General features: G+C 35.2%; 1 protein-coding gene across 21 annotated transcripts in view; it reads left to right on the top strand.

Moving 5' to 3' along the window:
• RIMS2 (regulating synaptic membrane exocytosis 2) overlaps positions 1–23276 on the top strand; it is a gene marked incomplete at both ends in the record, with an annotated part of 434834 nt that overhangs the window by 308238 nt on the left and 103320 nt on the right. For 10 of the 21 annotated variants that reach the window (XM_079533463.1, XM_079533466.1, XM_079533465.1 and 7 more), the window contains 2 exons: positions 1422–1601; positions 2754–2863. In XM_079533463.1, the coding sequence (XP_079389589.1) occupies positions 1422–1601; positions 2754–2863 (290 nt within the window). Of the gene's footprint in view, positions 1–1421; positions 1602–2753; positions 2864–3663; positions 3715–23276 lie in introns of all 21 variants that reach the window. The other 11 variants (XM_079533461.1, XM_079533447.1, XM_079533455.1 and 8 more) reach the window with 4 other exon arrangements.

Here is a 23276-nt window from a genome sequence, read left to right as displayed (position 1 = left end):
TTGTATTTTTCTTCTGATATTTTAGTGCCTCAGCTTATGTTTCTCACTGTGGTGTGTTTGCTTGTTATGAGCTTGTAGACATAGGTTCTTGGTGAATGGTATTATTCTGAACTTGTCTGTGGCATTCCTTGTTATCCTCAAAGAATCCAGTTATTACCTCATGGAAGACATTCATTTTAATGAGCATCCACCCATTCAGCAAAGTTAGCCACCATAGAGAAAACTGCATTCTGTCTCATTATGGTTTTCTTTAAAAAAATGTGCTGTTAATGACCAAAGACTCCTCATAATGAGGCTGTAATATGTCTTTATTTTTGATATTAAATAAAGTTCAGCTTTTTGTTGCACATCCAGTCACTCTGACTTCATTGCAAAATGCACACCACAGTTCAAGAGAAAGATCAAAAGATACATATATTCATGATGTTTATTCTGTTGCCATGCAGGTTACTCTCATAGAAGGAGTATGAAATTAATAAGCAGCTTCAGGAGGGTGTACTTTTTACTTTTACAATTACTATAAATAGATAGCACATATAAATAGCACATTGCTAGCCATTATTACTCCTTGAAAACAGAACAGTTACATTGTCAAGAAAGGTGAGATTTGTTTAATTGCTGAAAGAAAATACATGATTAATTGGCTATGATAGTAGGAGATGAAACTAGATCATTTTCTGATAGGTGTGTGCTTTCTCTCTGTTGTGTCTCCAATGCTGACTGTTTTAATTGCTGTTTTGTCACTGTTCTTTAGGTTGAAGTTTAGATTTTATATTTTTTCTATGGCAAACCAGTATTTATCCACTAAGAACATCTGTCAGTACTGATCGCATTGTAGATCTTGTGACTGTACTCTGTGTACTGCATATGGATCTGTCGCTATAGCCTAGCCAGTATTTTGGCAGACATCTTGAGTTTAGTAGCATTTCACAGAGTTGTGTAGTAATTACAATGTCTGGAACGCGGCTGAATTTGCTGTGGACTTTTCCACAAATGGTTGTTAAGGAGCACCACCTCTGAAGATAATGCAGTCTGAAAAAAAATCTAGTCATGTGAGTTAAAATGCTCAATTAAAATGCACAGTTAAGCTTCAGTGAGAATTGTGTCATCTATTCTTTTCCTCCAACGTTGATGTATTAATTACAAAACAACAATATTTTTTACTCAGAAATTGTCAAGAAACAGACTATTGCATAGATGGTCATTACTGAGACACTAGAAACATTTCAGCCCATTTATCAAGAGTTTGGAGCAAACCAAAGCATACATGTTTAAAAAACTGTATGTAATCAAGAAGCGAACTCAGAAATTTACCAAAGAAAATGTACATAACAAAATGACTTTCTCCAAACGAGTATCATGCAGCATATTTTACAACTAATAGAAAAGTCAACCGAGCTGCTTTCTGACTAACATTACAGGAATTGTGAAGCAGCAGATAGACAGCCATATCAAAGATCCAGATCAACAGAGCAACGTCCTATGCTAGAGCGGACCAACTCCCGCTCCCGATCCACAGAGCGTCCTGACTCAAACCTCATCAGGTCGATGCCTTCATTAATGACTGGAAGATCTGCCCCTCCTTCACCTGCCTTACCGAGGTGAAACAGACAAATCAATCAGACTAATCCCCTTCTGCCCCACCAGCTCACCATTTTATTTTCCCAGTAGCTAATTGGTATTGCCTCTCATCTTTAGCTGATCACTAGTAGCAATAGATACTAACCTTGTCAGTGTCAACACACTATTTATATTCTTCTCTGGATATAATGGTGTGGCTGCCATTTTAAAGTGTCTACTAACAGTATTTAACTGCATTTGTTTGTGATTTCTCATTGACCAGGAATCCTAGATAGTTTCCCACATGAAGCACCTCATAATTATCATATTCTTATCTTACAGAATGAGAAATTGTTTGTGTTCATCAGACATCAGTTATGGAGGAACCATCATAACATCAAATGAAATTTTATTTTTTAAACAAAAATGTTTCTTCATTTGGACTGTACTAACTTTGTGTTTTAACTTCCATTGTAACCACCATTTTCTCTGACTACATTTTACTGTGCCATAGTCTGTATCGTTCCTGTTAAATACTTTATCTTTAGTGACTGATGCTTTGCAGATGCCTATACATTACTCTGAGCTTAAACATAATGCAGTAAAAAGATGAGTACATTTTGATCTAGATATTCAGCACGCTTCTCCTTATTTTGGAACTGCAGAAGACATTATTTTGCTTTCTGAAAGTGAGAGATAGTACCATCATATCCCCAGTGACAGTTGGTCAAATCCCAGCGTCTTTCCTCAGGTTATTACTTTGTTTATTTAAATCCCTATAATATCTTTACCACTCAGTGGGAATTTAACCAAATAAAAATTGAATAAAGATAGTTTAATTTGGCCTATGAATAGTTGTATGTGCATGCATGTGGTATTTCCATATGCACATGAATGTACATACAGTACATTTTCTGGCTTGACTGTGCAAACAATCATCTTATGGGTGCTTAGCCTTAGTTTAGCTTATGTGTTTGGTTTGGTTTGTTTTTGTTTTTTTTTCCTTCTTTTTTTCTAGGGAGATATTTCTTTTTTTCTCGATGTTGTTTTTAAAGAATTAATAGTTTCACTATGGGAATGAAAGTGTCCCAAGTGAGCCAAAATTTAATTAGTACTTTTATCAGTTCTTGAAGGTATTTAAGGATGAATGTGCCATTTAATTGCTGTGGTTTGTTTTGATATGTGTCTCATAGGTCACATCCTCGAACTGGGTCTGTTCAGACAAGTCCATCAAGTACTCCAGTAGTAGGAAGAAGGGGCAGGCAGTTACCACAGCTCCCACCAAAAGGGACGTTGGAGAGAAGTAAGTGTGTGATTTTCTCCTTAATGACATTGCAAAATGCTCATGGAGGTCAAGTGTGTTTCTTATTTTTCTTTGGGGAATTAAAACTCTTGATTTTTTGTGTACAGAACTAGGATTGATAATATTGCATTTTGTATTGCATTTTATTATATTTTAACATCTACTGTACTCTTGACTGAATTGGATCATCAGCATTGCAGTAGTGATCAACAATATGAACTATTAGCATAATCCTGTTCCTTCTGAACTCAAGAGATGTTTTGTAATTGACTTCAACAAGTGCAGGAAATGATCTTTTCTATGTTATTTATTGACAAAACCTTTTTGGGGGAGTTAGTAGCATAGCTGATCACTTGTGGGCTCAGATAGTGTATGTTACAGAGTACTAATATAAAACCTCTGCACCCTGAAACAGGAAGAGCCAGAAAAGAGGTAATAATCTTTAAAATAGGAAAGGCCACAAAGATATTTCATAATTCATGCTTTACTGATACTGTTGTTATGTTGATCTTTAATGTCTCGTAAAAGCACTGGTCAATGGAGACATCTTCCGAAATGTTTAGAAAAAGGACTGTAGACATGTTTTTGATAGCAAATACATTTTCACCTTTCCACTTTCAATAACTAAATGTGTTGTGCAAAATCAGTTTAAATGGTCCTGTGTGCTCCTTTTCTATTTTTTTCAATCCTTCTGAACATGTATATTGTATCTTTTATGAAACTTATGTTGTTTTTAACCCCTGTGCTTTGGTTCCCTTTTTTTTGTTTCTTTTTTTGTTTTGTTTTGTTACTTTCCCTAGACAATGGAGACAAGGAGATAGAACCTTATGAAGGTCTGTACATAAAGGAGGGTTCGTTTTTCATCCGAAAGCCTTTTTGAGAGGCTGTATTGGGGAAAAATAAACCCACTGCAATTGATGTTACTTTACTGCATAGACATAGGCAGAAACATTGTGATAATCTTTTTTATATTCAGACCTATGACTCATAGGTATTATGGGATTCTAGATGAAAAGAGAATGAGTGGAATTATCTGAACACCATAATCATTGAAAAGTACCTGGACATATACCCATTTTTAAAACAAAGGATTTATACTAAACAAATAAGACTATTTCAAGTTATGTTGAAGCCAGCTAATCTACATATTTGCATCTTTTTTCAGGATTAGTACTTCATGCAGATACTGACATCTAAGTACATGAGGCTATTTAACGTTTGATGTCAAGCATACACTGAATCAAAACCACATTTTTGTTGCAAATAGAATTTATGCAATTGTTGAATTAGGTTTTTTAAGAATATAGGAGTAAAAATTAATTGAATCAAGATAGTCTTTTAAAAAGAAGGGATAATACTTCCTCTTCAAATTGTAGTCCCTTGTATTTTTTACAATTGAAACCATTTAATTTGCTTAACCTCACATAAGATATCAATTGCAGTCCTTTGTTATATCACTGAGGGTCTTACATGTAGTATAACTGTATTTGTCTCATCAGACTTTTTAATTTAGTATTTACAATGTTTATGGTGCTTCTTTCCATTTTGGAAGCAAAACTTCATGACAAGAAACTGTTTTCTCAGATCATCACACTGGTATATTCATTTCTCCGTCGTCTTATGTGTTGTGAAATGCTAATATGAAATACAGTTAGATGTGCCAGGAAATAATCACATCTAATCACCTGATATTTACTGTCATTGCTATACACGCTTTCATGTTTTACCACTTACCCTGCTCTCTGCTTAGCATATTAGACTGTGAGCTCTCCGGGGCAGTTATTGTGAAGTACTGTATATTTGTACTGTGTTTGATTAGAGAGAGTAGCAATCTTATTTACAACATAGGTTTTGTAGTGAGAAATACAATAAATACAATGATATAATTACTTTTTATAGGATTGCTATAATTAATTTCTCTGGTAAGTACTGATGGGACTTGAGAAACTTTGTTTGTCTTTACTCAAAGACTGAGTAATATTTTTCCATACCTCTGTCTAAAGTGGTTTTTTTGGAAAATATGGGCAATGGAAAATTTTGAAATCCACAGTTAGCAGAGTTTAAAAATGCAATGAGTGTCACGAGAGACTCAAGCCACAGTACCTAGACACATTACATATTTTATTTTACGTATATAAAGGTGTTGTTAAAAACAGAGTCCATAGTTATCCAGCTTTCACACAGTATTCTAAGTAATTTCCTGTCGTGAATTAAGAAATCATATTCCAATTACAATGTAATTTTATTCTGAGGCCTTTTCTATCCATGTTTAGGATTTTACATTTTCTTTTAAGGTAACTAATCTTCTATGAAAAGAATAACCCTCTACAGGAACAGAACATTACCTAACTTTTAGCAACGAGAGACATAATTACAATTAATAATAGTTTTTGACTGTTGGAGAATTGCATTTAACAAAAGGTTATTTCAAGCAACTGAATTGCAAGAAAAAAAACCAAACACTGAAATTTGGTAGGCTCAAAAACGCTGACTTGTAAAGGGGTTTATGTTATTATTTAACAAATAAATCAGTGAGTAAATCTGAAAATCTTACAGACATTTAAGTAGACCAGTATGAGTTAGTATATGATCAGCTAGTAATCGGAAGAGTTATCTTAGTAAGGAAGGTTGTGCTAGAGAATGTCATTGTCTCAGAGAAGTAGTCCTTTCTGTTCTTAGAGAAGCATATAATTAATGTAAATGAGGGAGAGGATTTTTATATTGCATGGAAACATGCTGGGAAGGTTAATCTTTCTGTATTTCAAAATGAAGGATGTTGTTGTTGACAAAATTAAGTTAAAATTATACTGATGAAAGGAGTTAATTAAATATATGTTTTAGACAAACAATTGTTAGAAGCCATTTGATTTTTGTAAAAGAACAAGAAATGCCTCTGTAGCTCCTACATTATCCTCACTGAATTTGTATAAATTTGCATAATCTGTTATATTGCTGTGATTGCATAACATTTCTTAAAATATAGTGGAAGTGCTGGGACTCAGGTAGAAGTGAAGAAGCTATTTGTAATTCAGAAGTTCTTGTTCCAGTGCAGTATTCCATATGAGAACCTTGCTTTCAGCCATGTGACTTGAACAGGAAGGGAAGGAAGCTGCAGGAAGAAAACTCTGGGTACTTGTTTTACAGATTAGGATCAGAATTTAATGACATTGGTTTTGAGATTTAGTTCAGTGAACTGCACATGGTTGCAGATCTTTGCTCCAGGATGTTTGAATTTTCCCAATATGCCTTATTTCAAAACTCCTGAAGAGCTAGAGAAGTTTATTTTAAGAAATCTATCCAGGTAGCTATGAATGTCCATTCCTAATAGTAGAATGTTAACATCCGTGCCTTCTTCTCACTTCCCTTCATTAGCAGAACATGCAGATATGATCAGCTATATTCCATTTACAGTCTTTTGTCATCATAAAATAGTGGCTAATTCCTTAATCAGTGCAGCTGCCACACATTCAGGTGTCAGATCAAGCTGTTCAAAGAGTCACTGTATGTCTCTGAAACACAAATCAGAGAGCTGGAGCACCTCGCCAATGAAGAAAGGCTGAAGGAGCTGGGTTTCTTCCATGTGGAGAAGAGAAGGCTCTGAGGAGAGTAGAGGAACAATATTATTAAATTGAACCCCATTTTAGCATTGAAATGGTTATATACTTCTTAAATGTTCTGTACTACTTATATGATAGACAGTAAGTGAATACTGTAATATTTATAACCTCTAAGTGTTATCAAGATTTTTTTCTCTCATTTGTGGCCATATATTTCTTCTTCCTTATAGAAGAATGAACTGCTTGCTGCTAATTGAAATAGGTCAACATAAAGTGATCTTAAAAGTATTCAGTATTAGCCCTTTTGATTTGCTGTTAATTACAAGCCAAAGAGAATGTATTTCTTCCCTGAAGGAGATTTTTCCTTTTCATTCTTAAGAATAAATATAACCATTGCTTTCTTTATCTCTGTTAAAAAAAGCCCACAACATCATTCACTCAGACAAAAGACTAGAAAATTATGTCAAGCCACGCAACGATGATAAAACTTGAAAGAATAAAATTGAAGTGCTAAGAAATTTAGCGAACAGTAGAGCTCAGACAGAATTTGCTGTTCTATTTATGCTCTGTGGTTCAGACTATAATTACATGATCTCATAATAATCTGGTGTCTTGGGTAAGTTATTTCAGAGACCATTAAAGCTGGCATTAAATACTTATTAGCAGCCTCCCCTAATTTCAGATATGGGTGGCCTTATTCCAGAATAAAATTACCTACAAATGGAATTAACAGCAGTAGATGATTAACTTTAATCAGAGATAGCTGACAGCCATAACTCCTACATTTTCATGTTTTTGAAAAGAAAATAGCTGTACTGACAATTGTTCTGTTGCATGGAATGTGAGTTGCTGAGATAGAGTGATAGTTAAGAAAACAGAGCTACTGTTTACTATTTTCTCTCAAGGAGAGCATTGTTTCCTGTGACCTGAGACATAATTTAGCAAAATGAGAAGGAATTTTACTTTGTGTTTTTCAGCAATCTATCATAGCTTGACAGAATGTGGAAAAATTACAGCGAACCTGTATTCACGCTGGTCTTAGTTCTACTGTGTTCCGCCAGCTGTGTTTTCACAGCCTTTTAAAAATACATGGCATACTGGTAGCTTGCTTTGTATGACATGATTGATCATATATATATTAAGTAGGACAGGAACCTGGACTAACTTCAGGAAGGTTAAGAACTTCATGACTGAGTCAAACTGCAGAATAAAAAATGCAGAAGTATCTTTGCGCTCACTGCCTTTTTGTGCATGTCTTTCTGTGGTACTGGCTGTGCAATGCTAATTCTTGCACAGGGTAACTCTTGCATTATGTGTACTTGACAGCAAGTGGCTGCTTTGGATGAAGCTGCCTCAAGTAGTTGATTTCTGCTGGGAATTTGCAAAAAATATACCTTTGCGTTTTACTTGTGGATGCTTAGTTCACTTTCTGGGGAAGTGGCGGATTTCAGCCCCTGACTGCTGTGAAGACTATTAAAATATTTTATTTGCATTCCTACAATTTCCAGTGAAAAAATTGAGGAAATGCTACCCATAACACAAGGCTGATGATTACTTGAAAGGTTCATAAGAGCCATAAGTAATGGTTCATACTTTGCTCTTAGAATGCCAGAAGGAGGAATTAAACACTTCTGTCTTCATACCACTTGAAGGTATTAACTTCTAGGTTTGAGTCTAGCAAGGGCATAAAAAAAAACCAGTGAGCAAACAGTCATACAGCTGTGCTCATGACAGCTGGGGTACAAAAGTGCCAAAAACATTTTAGTTCAATTCTCACAGAAAAATAACTTGTGGAAAGTGCTTGGCACAGCATTTATATGTGACATTTTTTTTTTTATAAGAGAAGTTTGACTGTAGACATGCTATGTCTACTCAATATTTTTCAACGTGGACAAAATTTCAATTGGAATTTAAATATCATGCTTTTAACACGAAATTGCAGAACAGATATCTGGGTAGAAATTAGTTTCCATTATGTTGGCTTTGATTTAATCTTTCTTAATCTTTCTCCCTATTAGCAATCACCTGCTAAAATGAGCAGTTCTAAAATTGTGATTGCATGCAAGCTAATACTGAAGTAGAAAAATTCAATGATTTCTGTAGTTACTTATACAAATAATGAGATAACTGTAAAGAATCTGTAAAAAGAGTACAAAAAAGTCAATAAGAATTATAATTTGAACATTGAAGAGCTATAGGATATTACATCAATCAGAAGGTGCCTAATAACTGGCATTCAAGTAAAAGCAGGATTATGCTGCACAATTTATTCGGCTCAACTTCGCGTTATTTCTGCTGTTAACTGATATTAGGTGAGTTTTGTCATGAAAGCAATTTTTGTTTCTTCATTAATGGGATAAAACAAGTGGACCTGTGTTGCTTGTCTTTAGTCATATATATACCTTCACTGTTGTTTTCAGCTAAAGCAGTGTTCTCTAAGATTTAGGTATGCTCTAGGCAATGGTTTTTCTCTACCTGTAAGTACTGATGGAGAAGTGCTTGTCTTTATGAATTCTGTGAAATCCAGGTGCAGAGCCAATTACCTGGAAAATTGAGGTGTTGTTTTTTCCAACCTGGAAAAATGTTTGAATTGTTTCTCCTGCACATACTGAGGTAATGAGTATACCCACTTGCTTAGGATTTGTACACAGTTTTAAATATGTTTTTTGAGAATGTGGACTTGGTCCTCTATTGCTATAGAAACTAAAGCAAAGCCGAGCAGTAGATGCTTGTGAACCAATGATGTATCAATATATGTCTGCTTTCTCTGCCTTGGTATTTAATGACTACTTTTCAGTGTTTCAGTAATTTATTAAGTAAATGACTGCATATGACTGTCATTACTTACAGAAGAAACTCACTGAAGTAGTTAGAGATGATACTAAATATAACAAAAGCATTTATTTAATCTGTAATTCACTCAGAAAATAATGTATGCTGCAGACTGAGGGTTTGTATGTTATTGTGGATGTCTTTTGTTTGATGTTCACCTCTTATTTGATCAGCTTGTAACAGAGCATGCATGTTTTTGTCTTGCTTTTTTCCCCCCTTTCATACCTTGCTTATACAAATGCAGCAGGAGATGAAGAAAACAAGCGTATTGGAGTACAGGAATCAGAGGCTGAGGCAGGTCTGTGTGACCACAAGTGCCTATCCGCTTTAGAAACATTTTCCCATGAGCATGTAGGGAACCTTTGCTGGCCAGCTTGTTTTAAAACTAAAAATCCAGAGAAAAATTTTAAGCTCAAGACAAATAAATTAAATATAGCATAGTTTATTTACCAGTTTGTGAATGCTGTAAATAGGTCGGCCTACAAAAATCATTTTACATTTTTACCCTCTGTCTGAAAGTACTCTTCTCTGTCACTACTATCAAGTTACAGCCTTAGCCAGATCTTAGACATTGTACCCTCTACTTTTCATTCATACTTTGGCAGGCAAGGAAGTCAATATTATTGTAGCATAATACTTTTTCTTCCCAAGTTTGTATATGTGGAGTGATGACGCTGAACAAAGAGTGAAAAAGGGCATTACATTGAAAGTTTTAGAACAATTTGCATGATGTCCCTCATCCTGCTGGAAGACATTTCAGTCATCAGACAAAGGAAGTTAACGTGATGAGAGCTGATAGATGAAGATCAAATCAAATATGTGAATGCTGCTTGAACTCAAATGCTATGTGATTAAAATATGAGTTTACATTCAAATTCCAGAAAACACACTTCCTGTGATTTCAAAGAGAAGCAGAGATTTTTCAACCATTGTAGTTTATGCTCTTAGATATTTTTCTTGATGGAAGAATCATAAAAGCATAAATGTTCAGTTGCAGATCACATCTTGGTCACATCTTGGTTAATAGGTCACATCTTGGTTTACTCTTCAAGTTAGATATCATTTTTTTCAAAAATAATTTGTATCCCTGCTGGTAATTTTCTATGACATCATGTCAGCTATGATGGATGTGGAAGAGCAGCACAGATTAGCTTTTGCAGTTGTAAATATTTCAGGTAGGTCAATGTTAAATTTAGCTACCTAAAATTAGGAAGTGTGGTCCATAGCTCAGAGCTCATGGAGCACAGCCCAGAGAAAGACAAGTGTAGTGCAGTTATTACCACAGTTAAGTGGAGAGAATTTGGTGCTCCTGTAGGAACCCCCAAAGATGTGAATATCTGAGCCAAAAACTCATCTAGTGCTAGCTGGTAGGGACAGTTAGCAGTTAAGCATAAGTGTGCCTGAAATCCCATCCTGCTGAACACTATAACTGCCTGAATCACAGATTATTTGGAATCCTATGACCAGGATCCTGCTCCCCTTGTTAGTTAATAGAAGAAAATATGAATCACCATTTTCTTCTTAAAATTGGAAATAATTACTGAGATAGGCTCATTACTTGTTCAGAAATCTGAGTGCTGCAATAATTTTAAGAGAGGGCATCTGGTAAGCAGAGAAGTTTTTTAAATTGTAGTTTGTACTAAAGCATCCAAAATGTCCTTTAAGACCCTGGCTTTCCCTTTTTTACGTTATAGTGCAGTGTACATTCTTCTTGCTTTTGCTGTGATTTTGTCTGTAAGTGTGCGTTGTTCACTCGTATGTGTGTACTGTTCACTCTGCGTTTTGTGATATTCAAACATAGTGCATGGAATTGTGCTAACATAGTTTGCAAAATATTTGTGTGTGCTGTAGTTATATTGCTCATTGTGACCTCTGTTCCAGTTGTTAATCATCACTGTCTGTTTTTAATGTTATAAAGATTGTGAGGAAAAACATCAAACCCCACCTGTTAATGGGAGAAAAGGCAAGTTGTGATGGTGTCATTAGTGAATTGTGGATGTTTTTGTTTACTTTGTTTTTTGCTGCATGTTTGTGTGTTCCATAGTTCTACTAGTTCAAAATCAGTAACTTAATGTATGTTCAGTTTTATTGTGTTGTTTTACTTACACTTAAAGTCATTCTTTTCAGCAGTGGTTTTGAAATCTTTCCTAGACTCCGAAGCCCAGAAATCTGTTTCTGGTGTTAGCTCTGTTGTTGAATACCACCTGGATATGTAATCAATTTGCCTATTTAGAATAAGTGGGATTGTTTTTGCACTTTTCCTCATTTAGGAATTCAGTTTGTCTTACCCTAAAAAACCAAGTGTATTTCACGGATATCTACAAAACAGTCTGCGTATCACCAGGGCTGTACTCTGTTACCTTCCTTAGCTGTGTATTTTAGAAGTTTGGCACAAGTTTACTAATACGGACAGAGCAGTACCATTTTTATTAGCATATCCTACTAGAGAAAGTTTTGCACTGTTTGCAATCAACTTTATTGTCTAATTTTTTTTGTATTATATATTCTATTTCATGTGCTGTAGAAATAAGCTTAATGCAAAGCACTGAAATGCTGATATAGAGATATAATTTTTTATTTAAAAATAGACAAGGTTAGTTGTAATGAACAACACAGCTGCTTACTTGAAATTTTAACCAAGTTCATGCTTATAAATTGCTGTGATAGATTTGAAGAAATGTGTTAGAATTTATCCAAGAACTTCTAAAGCAGTACATTTAGACTTAATCTCATCAGTAGTGAAATATCACCTAGATAGTGCCTTGGCTTTATTAAAATTTGTACAATTACTCTTACATTTTCATCTCTATCAGGAGTCCCTGTGAGTCATAGCCCCAGCTGCACCATTTTGTGCTATACCTTGTTTTCTCTACGCTGAAATATCGTAGCAGGGGGAATATAGCTCTTAGGGAAAGCTGGGCTTCAGTTTTGCCAGTGCTTATTTACTATGTTGGGAGATACATTATTTTTAATATGTTGCTTGTTTTCTCTTCCTCGCACACAGTGTAGACTGACTGTATGGGATGCCTTTGCAGAAGGGCTCAGCCTGTAAAGCATTGACTGGGGGCACATCTCTAACTCTATAGCTGTGCCAAAATAGTTCTGAATGGAGTTGAAATCTGGAAGTCAGCTGCTGTGAACATACTTCATTTTACCTACTAGACTGCTCTTTTGTGTGTGTGTGTGTTATACTTCTAACATCCAAATTCTAACCCTGGGAAAGCTGGAGGCTTTTGCCATTGACTTGGCTAGTTTCGCAAAATAGTAACCAGTGATGAAGTCAAGCTAAAGGTGTTTCCATTCTTAGTTTATTTTCTACTCCTTCATCAAAACCTGAAAGACATACTTTGCAGAGTAAATTAAATCATACTAACCTGTATTAGTTTAATATGTATTTTTTTTTAATTTCCCTAATGGGTTAATTTTGTTATACAACTTCCTTTGCAAGAGCTCTTTTAGTCCAAAAAAGTGGTTTAGTGTCTAATATTTTATTTTGAATATTTATTACAAAAAACATGATCTTTTCAGTTTTACCTCAGTATTTTAGTATTTTTCATGTGTTTTGTATGACACCTTTTGATCATTTGTGTGTGTATTTCTGGTATTTCTGTCTTTTACTGCTTTAATTTCAGATACATAAAAGATGCTATAGTTCCTGAAGCAGAATTTGAAACCTTTGGGGTTATCAATTCCCTCATTCTAAAGAATATTTTACATAGTTATACAATAGCTTTGTTGATATCATGGGAATCAAGAATGCTTCCAGATTTTATCTTCCAGATTAGAAGTGTCTGGAGTCTACTTGTATATTACATGTATACAAGACCAAGCCACCATGTTGTCTCCTTTCCATGCACTGTGCTTTCCATATATGTGGGGGCCCACTGTGGGGGCACTGCAGTCTGTATGCCTGGAGGACTAGCACAGGAATTTCAAAGGATAGAAGTCCAGAGTGGCACACAGTTTAGGCACAGTCTAAGAATTTAGGTGATTGAAATGCAAACCAGGCAGAATAAAGGACCCAGTCAAAGAAGTGATCCCAAGTGAACTTGCAGTATACATATGTTTTTTTCTGAAAAACAGGCGTGTGGCCATTATGCCAGAGGGACTACCATCATGCTGGCTGATCTCAGCATCTTCTTCTATCTAAGATCATTTGAGATTCCTACACTTTGCCTGATTGACTAAACAAACAGCCATGAGTCTCATGGACTCTCTATTTCCCTGGCCTGTGGAATTTAGACTTCACTAAGAGACCATGGCAGCTTCTGAATTTTGCATGAAGAATGATACTAAATGTATATAATGTGTGCTGTGAGTATATCTGACATATCTTTATGCATTATGAGAATGTGTTATGAGAACTTAGGGAGATTAATGCTAGATTTTAATTAAATTCTAGTTTGCACAAAGTAAGGTTTAAGTATTGTATTGAGCTATTGAGATTAGTTGTAGGAAAGCACATATCTGCGTTCATCGCTCTGGGAAAAAGTGGAATGAAAAAACCCACAGGAACACAAAACTGAAGTGATGCACCCATAAGATTCTAGAAGCTCAGCCAGAGCCAGGAGTGAGGCACCAGGAATGACACGAGACAGACCATCCCTCAACCTGTCCAATATCTTACATGTAAGAAAAGCAGGACAGGGCTCAGGACCATTCCCAGAACCCACTGAGAAAACCTAATGTGTCCCTGATGATGAAGCAGGACCAAAACTAGCAGGTGTGGCTGGGGCCATATGCAAGAGCTTCAGTTTGAAAAAGTCCTAGAGTAAAAGAGGGGAGACTGAGGCATCTTCCAGCTTTTTGGTGAAGGGCTCTGCAGCTCAGGCTTCTCAGGCAGCTCTCCCTTATCACAGGAAGGCAACTGAATTTCTCAGCTCCTCAAGTGCACTCTGTTCCCTGCCAAGAAACATAAGCATGATAATAGGCCAGAAAGCGTAAGAAATAGCACTCAAATCAAAGGCTTATCTATTCAATTGGTTGGTGTAACTTGTTGGTAATAACAAACCTTATTAGAAAAAAATCCCCCCTCAAGTTTATGATTGGTCAAGTATACTATAGGTACATGTTTGTAACAGAGATGTGATGATGTTTTAATTCAAGATATCGAGTAATGCTTTGTATGAATCATGAATCATTGTTTTATTTCAGAATTTGCATTAAGAATTTCCATTCATGAATTCAAATTTAATATTACATGTTTTAGAGTGTATAAGCATGGAATACATGGGCAGAATAGCCTGAAAAATAAACCAAATCCCTAGACCATGTTAAACCTTGCATCCTGCACTCTGCCAGATGTATTTGTAGGCTGTTCACATATCTCTGTGTGCATGGAGCACTCAATGACACTCCAGGGAATGGGAGTGCAAACTTGAACAAAGCCTATAGAAGGGAAGTGCAGAGCAGGAGCTTGTATTTTGCTCTGCTTTTATTTTGGTCGATAATTGTAAATTGCATTATTCAAGTTAATTAATCATTAGACTGGCAATATATTTTGACTTTAATAACAACATGAAGACCATACTTAGTCTGACCAAAAATCCACCTGACCTAGTGCTTGGTCCTCAGCAGGGCAGGTCAAAGTGCTGGGGGAAAGGAATATGAGCAGAACAAATAGGTAGCAATGCTTAACAGGGATTCTGGGTTCCCAGTCTCCAAGGTCTTGTGCCTGATGTCTTGCAGAAACATCAGAGGTATCTCTGTGTTATCTCCATCTCTTCCATAAGCTCTTTGCACCCCTTCTCCTGCCAAGGCATAACCCTGCAGTACTTACCCGAACAGGTCAGTCAGGAGAGCTCTATTGGGAGATATTCAGAATAAGCTTATTCTTAACAGGCCAGCAGACCAGCTCTATTGTATTCATTTCCAACGTGTTTCAGGCGTATAACCAGAAGAGGGAGCAAAACGGCCATATTTTAAAAACATCTAAGAAAATAAGAAACAAACAAGTCGTTCTCTACCCCAAACAATCCTAGAAGAAAGCCTTGATAGTGGCTTAAATATAATATCTTTGATTTATTGTAGTTAAATAGACCTTATTAAATACTAGTATATTTAATGTACCATTAATGACTGTATTTTTTTCTTCTGGTATATTTAGATTTCTGTGATGTTTTTTCATGTTTGACGATCTGTGATAGCTTTTAATGTATTAACATGATATTTTGAGTTTTAGCTAGGGCTGGTCTGTGACTGTACTAGATAGAGTTCTAACAAGTTTTCTTTGTGATTTTACTTGACTGCATCTACGAGTTTTATTTAAAATAAGCAACTGAAGATGATTATATTATTCCCCGTATAGTGGGACCCGTTAGTAAGATAGTTAAAAATAAATGATGAGCCTGCTACTGGATGACGGGAATTGTTAATTGATTTTCAAATACAAATAATTAATGTATTCTTCAAGTCATTTATATCATTTATATCAAGTCATTTCATATCGAGAAAATATTTATGGAATAAAGGAAGCAGCTACAGTGCACTGCAACTTTTGTGACACTAGTAAGGATAATATGAAATATCCTTACACAGCAATATTTTTTATGAAGCCCACTTTTTTTTTTTTTTCTTCAGAATATGCAGTTCAATAAGGAACATGAGAGGGAAACAATAAATAATTAAGCTGTGTAAGACTTTTTAATGCAATGCTGCATTAGTTAAACCCACACTGTGATGCTTAAATAGCCATTCATGAACAACAGATTATTTTGAAATGCTGTTAACATACCTCAGCGTTGATATCTCAGCATTCATTTGCTGTTTTGGCTCTGTTTGCGTGGAGAAAATCTTAGATGAGCTGTTGTGATGTCAGTGGTGTCAGAAGGTAAGCAATTGTGTTCTCTGGCACGGTGTAGAATGCAGGTACAATATTACCTGCAGATGTTCAAAACATTGTTCGATGTTCAAAACATGTCAGAAAAAGACTGTGAATTATGCTGTTTGTCTTTGGAAACTGCACTGTTGTCTAACTCTTGCTACAGCAAGGTTGTGGAAACTTGAGCCCTGAGACATCTGAATGTTTCCCTGATGCAGGAGCAGCAGGAGGCTGCCTTTACTGCTGACTGTGTCACATGAAGCTGGCTTTGATGCCATTAACAGCACGCTAGCAGTGTAAGGTGGGATTGGATTCCTCCCAGCTGAGATGCAGAGTACAGCTGGGACAGTTCTTCTGTCATGACATGAAGCCACTTGCTTTCCCTCAGTGGAGATTTGTCACAGATGAGGAGCATTTTTCTCTTGGTGGACTCTTGAGAGGGATGGCTCCTTTTATTGTTTTAGGGACTTTATTTTGTGAACTAAAACATATAATATGAATTTGCCTTTCCTGTAAGGAAAATACAGTTACACTATAATTTAAATATAAGTCTAATTAATTCTTCTTACATTCTTAATGCATGAGTTAAAGGTCACAAGTACACACATCAAAATGTAGTTTTTCAACTTTTGACATTTATCCCATGGGTTCACTAGGTTTTTGCTGTACTTCTTTATTTAATAAGTACTGGCCAATCCACTTCTGACTGATTTTTACAGTAGTTATCACCATACATTATTGAGAATATAATTCTTTTTTGAGCATTCATTTTATAACTTTCAAAATAGAAAGTCCTGAGAATTTTTCATTTGCAGAAGAAGATACTAAATTATGTCCTTATGAAAAAGTGAAGACTATATGATAATTAAAAATCTATAAGTAGAAAAATACAGATAAAAGGGGTTTCACAGAAATAGTTGAGACTGCAGAGAGTAAAAGCTGAGCAAATTTAATAAAAAAGGACAAATTACAAATGTAACGTGAGAAAATCTAGAAGAAAGGGTAATAGATTAAAAGGCTATTACTGTGTAGTGCAGAGAAAAGAAGGGAGGAGCTAGTATTTGCCTAAGAAAATCCTCTGTCGTTAGCATCTTGAAATTTTGCTGCATCATCTTGTAGTTCTGCAGTTTGCAGCATCATTCTAGCTCAGCTGTAACACTGCTAGTGCTTTCCTAATCAGAAAAGATGGATATTAGCAACAATTCTTATTATATGCTACTTTCTTACTTCTAACATAGAATATTAACATAGAATATTTAATGTAAAACATAAAACTTTAATATAGAATGTCCGTGTAATGTAAGAAATGATTGTACTGAACTCCCCTAGGAAAAAGGAAACTTCTATGCATCACTGATTAACTTATGGATAAATGTGTATTTCATAGAGAAAAAGAAAAGATCATGTTTTTGTTAGGAAGAAGCATTAAAAAAGATTTTATTTTCACAGCTACAAAAACAACATTCCTTTTGAAGTTCAGCAATACACAGAGTACAAGAAAGGTGACAGTTTCTATTTTAGCGTGCATATCTGTGGTGTCATAAAATCATTATCCTGAAAATTCTATTGATGTGTTACCTGAACTCTACAACTCCATCAATTTCAGAAGCCAAAGCTGCCTCGCTTAGGACAGCAGCCTGTTATAGAATAGCCACTGATGGGATGTCTACAGGATGACTGCAGATGACATTTTTATGTGCTTACATTTTGAATGCTAGCTATCAGTCCTCCTCAATTAATAAAGAAAAAAAAGAAAAGAAGAGAAAAGAGATGCAATGAGATAATCTCACTTTAGGTCAATGTTTTATTTTAATTAATAAGATTGAAAATGTGTGGATCTGGGCAGCCTGATTTAGTGGTTGGTGACCCTGCCCATGGCAGGGGGGTTGAAACTAGATTATCACTACGGTCCTTTTCTACGCAGGCCATTCTGTGATTCTATTATTCTATCTCTATTGTATTATTCTTCATCACTGGCTATTTCTGTGATATTGTACGAGTGGTTATGACTGTGCTTAATGTCTGTGAGGAACTTTGAGTTTTGCAGAGTAAGCAGATTCACAACAGCCTAAAGCAAAAATGGAGCCTAGTGCGTTTATCAAATTGATTGGTCCCAAATTGGTTTTGATATGAGATACCAAAATGTTTCAAACCTGTACTTTTATGCTAAACACCAAGTTTAATCTTAATCAAGAATATGAAATAGCATTTTTTGAGTGCAGTTAGATTCAGAAGTGATGTTTTCAGAGTATAGGAACTGTAAGTAGGAGGAGAGTTTTTATCAAGTAACTTCATCTGCCTAAAATACCAACTGAATTTAAATCAAATCCCAGATTTAAAAGTGATTTTGACCTACAATTTTTGATCCTATATTGGATTAAATATTTTTAAGTATTACACATAACTCAATGTATTGAACACCTTTCCAATTTAAAAACAAGCATACATGGTTGCTGGTTTGGTTTTGCCTTGTTTGTTTGAATTATACTTTTATTAAGTCTTTCATACAAAAATATTTTTGCTTGATGTCTTTTTAAATTCAGAAAAATATGCCGGTATCCTAAGAATCTATAAAATATGCTGTATTATTTAAAATGAAATAAATTATTATGTAAATCACATCAACTTTTAAAATTCTAGTTGTTAAGTATAAAACCAGAATATTTGATATATATTACACCAATATCAACATAGATACGTATAGTGTATCCTTTTCTGTGTTTAAATTGTTGGCTAATCCTCTTCAACACAGGCCTCTAAATAAGGAACTATTTTAAGTTTTTACTATGTTACTGATGGTATTTTGTTTAGATCAAGTTATCCCAAATGGTATTAGGGTATCTTATAACATAAGTCATATAATATTTCTGATTTTTTTTGGTTTATGCTAGAAGTTACATGGGAGGACCAGCAGAAAAAGGTGAATGGTACAATAACTGATGACAAACCATTGCCGAAAAAGAAACACCATTCTGAGCCAGGTTTGTCAGGGTTTTGAAAACCACATGAAAGCATGAGACAATAAAAACACATTTCATGCTTTTGTAATGCGTGTGCTTGATGGTTTTTTGCTTTTGTTTTTGTTTTTTTTTCACTTTGGTGTGGAATTTTTAGTATGTAGAAAACAATTAGAATAGTCATGTAACTAGTTCTGTTTTAGAATAGCAAAAATAGATCTGCTTTTGTAAATAATTGTGTTAGAATGCACATGCATTAGTAAAGAAATACTCTGGCATAATATTAGACATTAATATTAGACTTAGCTTGATTTTAAGCTTTGAATTTTGTTATGATTTATCTGTGTGTGCAAGCCTCGGGAATCCAGGTATAAGTTATGCTGATTCTTAATTAGATTACTTAACCAAGGTATCTACTGCATGTATGGTGGGAAAGTCATCTTGTGAAGGGTTGAATCGGAAACCTCTTTGTACCATCAAGTATGACAGAAATAATGTCTTTTTTTTTTTTTTTTTTTTAATTTTTAGCACAAACTGTATTTTCCATATGTCTCAAGTTCTTAAATCTATCTTTCTTCTGGAACTAAAAACTTTCTTTCACCCCGAACATAAAGTGCAATTATTCAACTCTGTCTTCATTACTGCAAATGTGTAGCAATAAGAAGCAAATCTAACTGGGGTAATGATAATGCTGATGGTAATATAGTGTTGTTCTCTCTGAATCAAGACAACAAAAGGTGCTAATCACAGCACTTTAGCCACTTGCAAAAGACACTGTGATGTTACAATAAAGAACACATTGCAAAGTATAGGGATGAACACAGTAAGAATGGAAGGCAAGACTAGACAGATTGTAGGTTTCATTCTGTATTAAAATGTTGATTTAAATGTTGATTCAAATGTCTTCTTAAGTGAATGGGAGTTTTTCAGTCCGAAGAGTACATAGGTACAATTCTGGGCTGCAGATCTCTTTCTGTTGGCTATAATAACTGTCTCACTCTAACAGCAACAGTTTTTGAGTCATTTAAATTAAAGTTTACGTGATTGGCCACTTGTACCGCCTTCTAAGTTAATGCTGTAGTCTCAGTTTTAGTCTTTTCTACGTGCTGAATGCCTCCAAGTTCCCTGTTGAATCTGAGCTACTGCACATCTTAAAATTCAAGAATTAGGAGCAAAGAGGAGCAGCAAAATCCAGATTGTCTGTGTGAAGTAGGAACTGACGAATATAGCTGCAGAATGCATTTCAGTTTCCAATTCCCTGACACTTTAATGCATCAGAGGAAGTTAGAGGATAAAAAAAGCACTGCTTGTGAGAGCCAGAAGTGAAGTGCATCTTCTTTTCCAGCTGACTTAGCCATTGCATGACAGGTTTAGCATACATTTGCAGATCTTCGCTGTAGACTTTCCAGGGCAATTTTGGCAGAATAATCTCTCTGCATAGATTTTTTTCATCTCCATCTCCCACCTGAGGTAGGTTTAGAAATGTGGTACTCTGTTATCTAGGCAGATGGCACTTGGCACATCCATAATTATTAGCAATACTTGTTTAGAGAAAACTTCCATGTTTTTACAAACAAGAGATTGTACTTTTCTGCCTACTCTTGAGACATTAGATAGACATAGATTCTGGAGTATGACTAAAATCTTGCAAGACTGGAAAACAGATAGCAGAATAGCAATAGAAAACAAATATGGGCATTGCAAAGCAGTCACTTTTGTGTTTTGTGTATCAGACCACTATCTGTGTGATTTTTTGAATCTTATTTCTTCCTCAAGAACACTATCACTGACATCAAATACTGCAGAGAATACACAAAGTTGGTTTGGAAAGCCACAGTCACAGTTGTCAGAAGTTAGAATAGATAAAGACTTGAGCAAAAATTTTGCTCTGCACTTCACAGTCCTAGGTCTTTCTGTGAAGACTGATGCCTGATAAAAGCACAGTTTGAACTTTATGTTTTCAGGAATGTCTTTCATGCACGGGTGGGTCAGTGATATGTGATGCAGAGACATCTGAGGTGGTTCTAAACACTGATGCTTTTCCAAGCAGATTCTTTCTGTTTATTAAACAAACAAACAAACAGAAACAAAACAAAAACCAGAAAAAACCACGAACAACCTACATACTGAAAAAGCAAGAGATGCAGTGGAATACCAGTGTAACACAAGCATGTGTTTCAGGCTTTACCAGAGAAGATGCTGATGAAATTCCTATATCCCAGAAATCAACATGTTTTTTTAACAGTGCCTTAAAACTCGTGCCTTAAAACTCATAAATTCTGAAGTAATTGGCCAAACTATTGTTCAGTATATTACAATGAGTCAGTTTCATTTATGCAAAGGTTTTGAAGGATTGGAAGAGCAAAATTGCAGAACCATAGCCAAGAGTAATATTAAAATTCAAGCCAGGGATTGAATGTCTGTGCCCTTTCTTCAGCCCACTATAGCACTGTGTTCTCAAGACACAGCAGAATCGAAGAGAATGTAGAATAGCCATTTGTTCCTGTCTAGTATATTAAGCATTTCTACTTTCAGTGCCTCTGCCTCTCAACCATAATAGAAGACAAACTAAAGAGAAGTCTAGTCCTGTAATCATATTTCCTTGATCAATGGAAAAAAAAGAATGCAGGCAATTTCACATGCTTTTGCATTTTTATAAATGCTTCTTTAAGAGAACAACTTGGAAAAGTAGGCTGTGGGTTAATGAATGTCGTCTATTGGTAAAAATATGGTTGGACAAGATAATGTTTTTCTTTCTAAAAAAGCAATTATTTTCACCTAGTATCATTATTTATCTTTTCTGAATGCAGTAAGGTTATTTAAGGAAAAAAGCACATAGTTTAGGGCACCACAGTAGTGTTACTCGTTTCTGTTTCCTATCACCTGCTGGATAATAAGCGAACAATAGGATTCACCATCCAAAGTTTGGAAAGTGAATTTAGTCTGGAAAACTGTACTTTCATCCAGAGATGATGCAGAAACTACCTACGTGTGATAGCAAGGAGAGTATTACTACTTTTACCTTATTCATACTTGTAGCTGATATACTTGACATGGATTATCTGGAAACCATCCTATGATGGTTTCATTTTTGTTGCCTTTGAGGTGGTTGTAATGTCATCAAATATTCAGCCTTTGTCATGGATATGTTTATTTTCTAAGCAATGGTTGAGTAACACAACCAAGGGGAAATGCTGACATATTTTAATATGATTGACCAAAAAGAGACCAGTTAATTGAAATGTATTTATACATTTCAAGATAGCAAGAAATCAAAATGAAGTTATCTTATTATTTGGATTATATTATTATATTATATTAATATTCTCTTATTATATTTGGATTAGGTGGTTTTTTTTTTTAGACTATACTGAGCTTTTAGAGGATCTGCAATAGAAACATCCTAAAATTCGAAGGTGGCACTTACTTACAAATGGAAGTCTTTGTATACTGTGACTGCCTTTCAATTGGAAGGGAATGGCTGGTTTTTATCATTGGTGGAAGTATTCCTTAACTACACACAGAAAAAAAACTTTTCAGAAATAATGTTACTGCAGTTCAGTAATTTACCTGCTGTCAGTTGAAATAGTAAATGATTAGTCAAAAATAAATCAAAACAAAATGGTGGCTATTTTACAAGAAGGTTGTAGTCAAAATGGGAAGCATTAAAAACAGTGCTGGGAACTCGCTGGGGGTGAAGACAAAGTGGTGTTAACACTCAGAGAGGAGAGCACACAGGCATTTCATATTGTGAGTACAAGACAAATCAAAGACTATGGTTAAACAAGAATGCTTGTATAAAATTGGCAGCCTTGGAAAGGAGAGGAGCAGAGTGAAGTCAGAGATAATGATTGATAAAGAAGAAAAGTTACTAAGCAGAAGAATTTTCAAAAAAAAAGAATTGATTGGGAAAGGAAAAAGTTGTCCAGAGCCCTAATGCAAGGTTCTCAGTGCTCAGGTAGGGCTGAAGAAGAAAACATAGAAAAGGGTCTTATGGAGGTGCTGTGGGGCTTGAAAAGCAGTGAAGTGGGTAAAATTTATAGAAAGATTTATACATTACGTGCCATTCTGTGACATTGTTTTATCCAGTGAGAAGTGAGAAGTCCGATGGAATATGTGGTAGTAATAACCTTTCTTGAAAAATTATGAGCGTTCCCCTACTTTACAGAGGCCCCTCTTGAATAAAGTTGTATATAAAGCAAGTTATTTAAAATAAGCATTCCAGTGTATTTACTTAAAAGTTGCTT

The sequence above is a fragment of the Tetrao urogallus genome (genome assembly GCF_951394365.1).
Source record: "Tetrao urogallus genome assembly, chromosome: 3".
Classification (NCBI taxonomy): domain Eukaryota; kingdom Metazoa; phylum Chordata; class Aves; order Galliformes; family Phasianidae; genus Tetrao; species Tetrao urogallus.
This window is presented reverse-complemented; position numbering and strand designations above follow the sequence as displayed.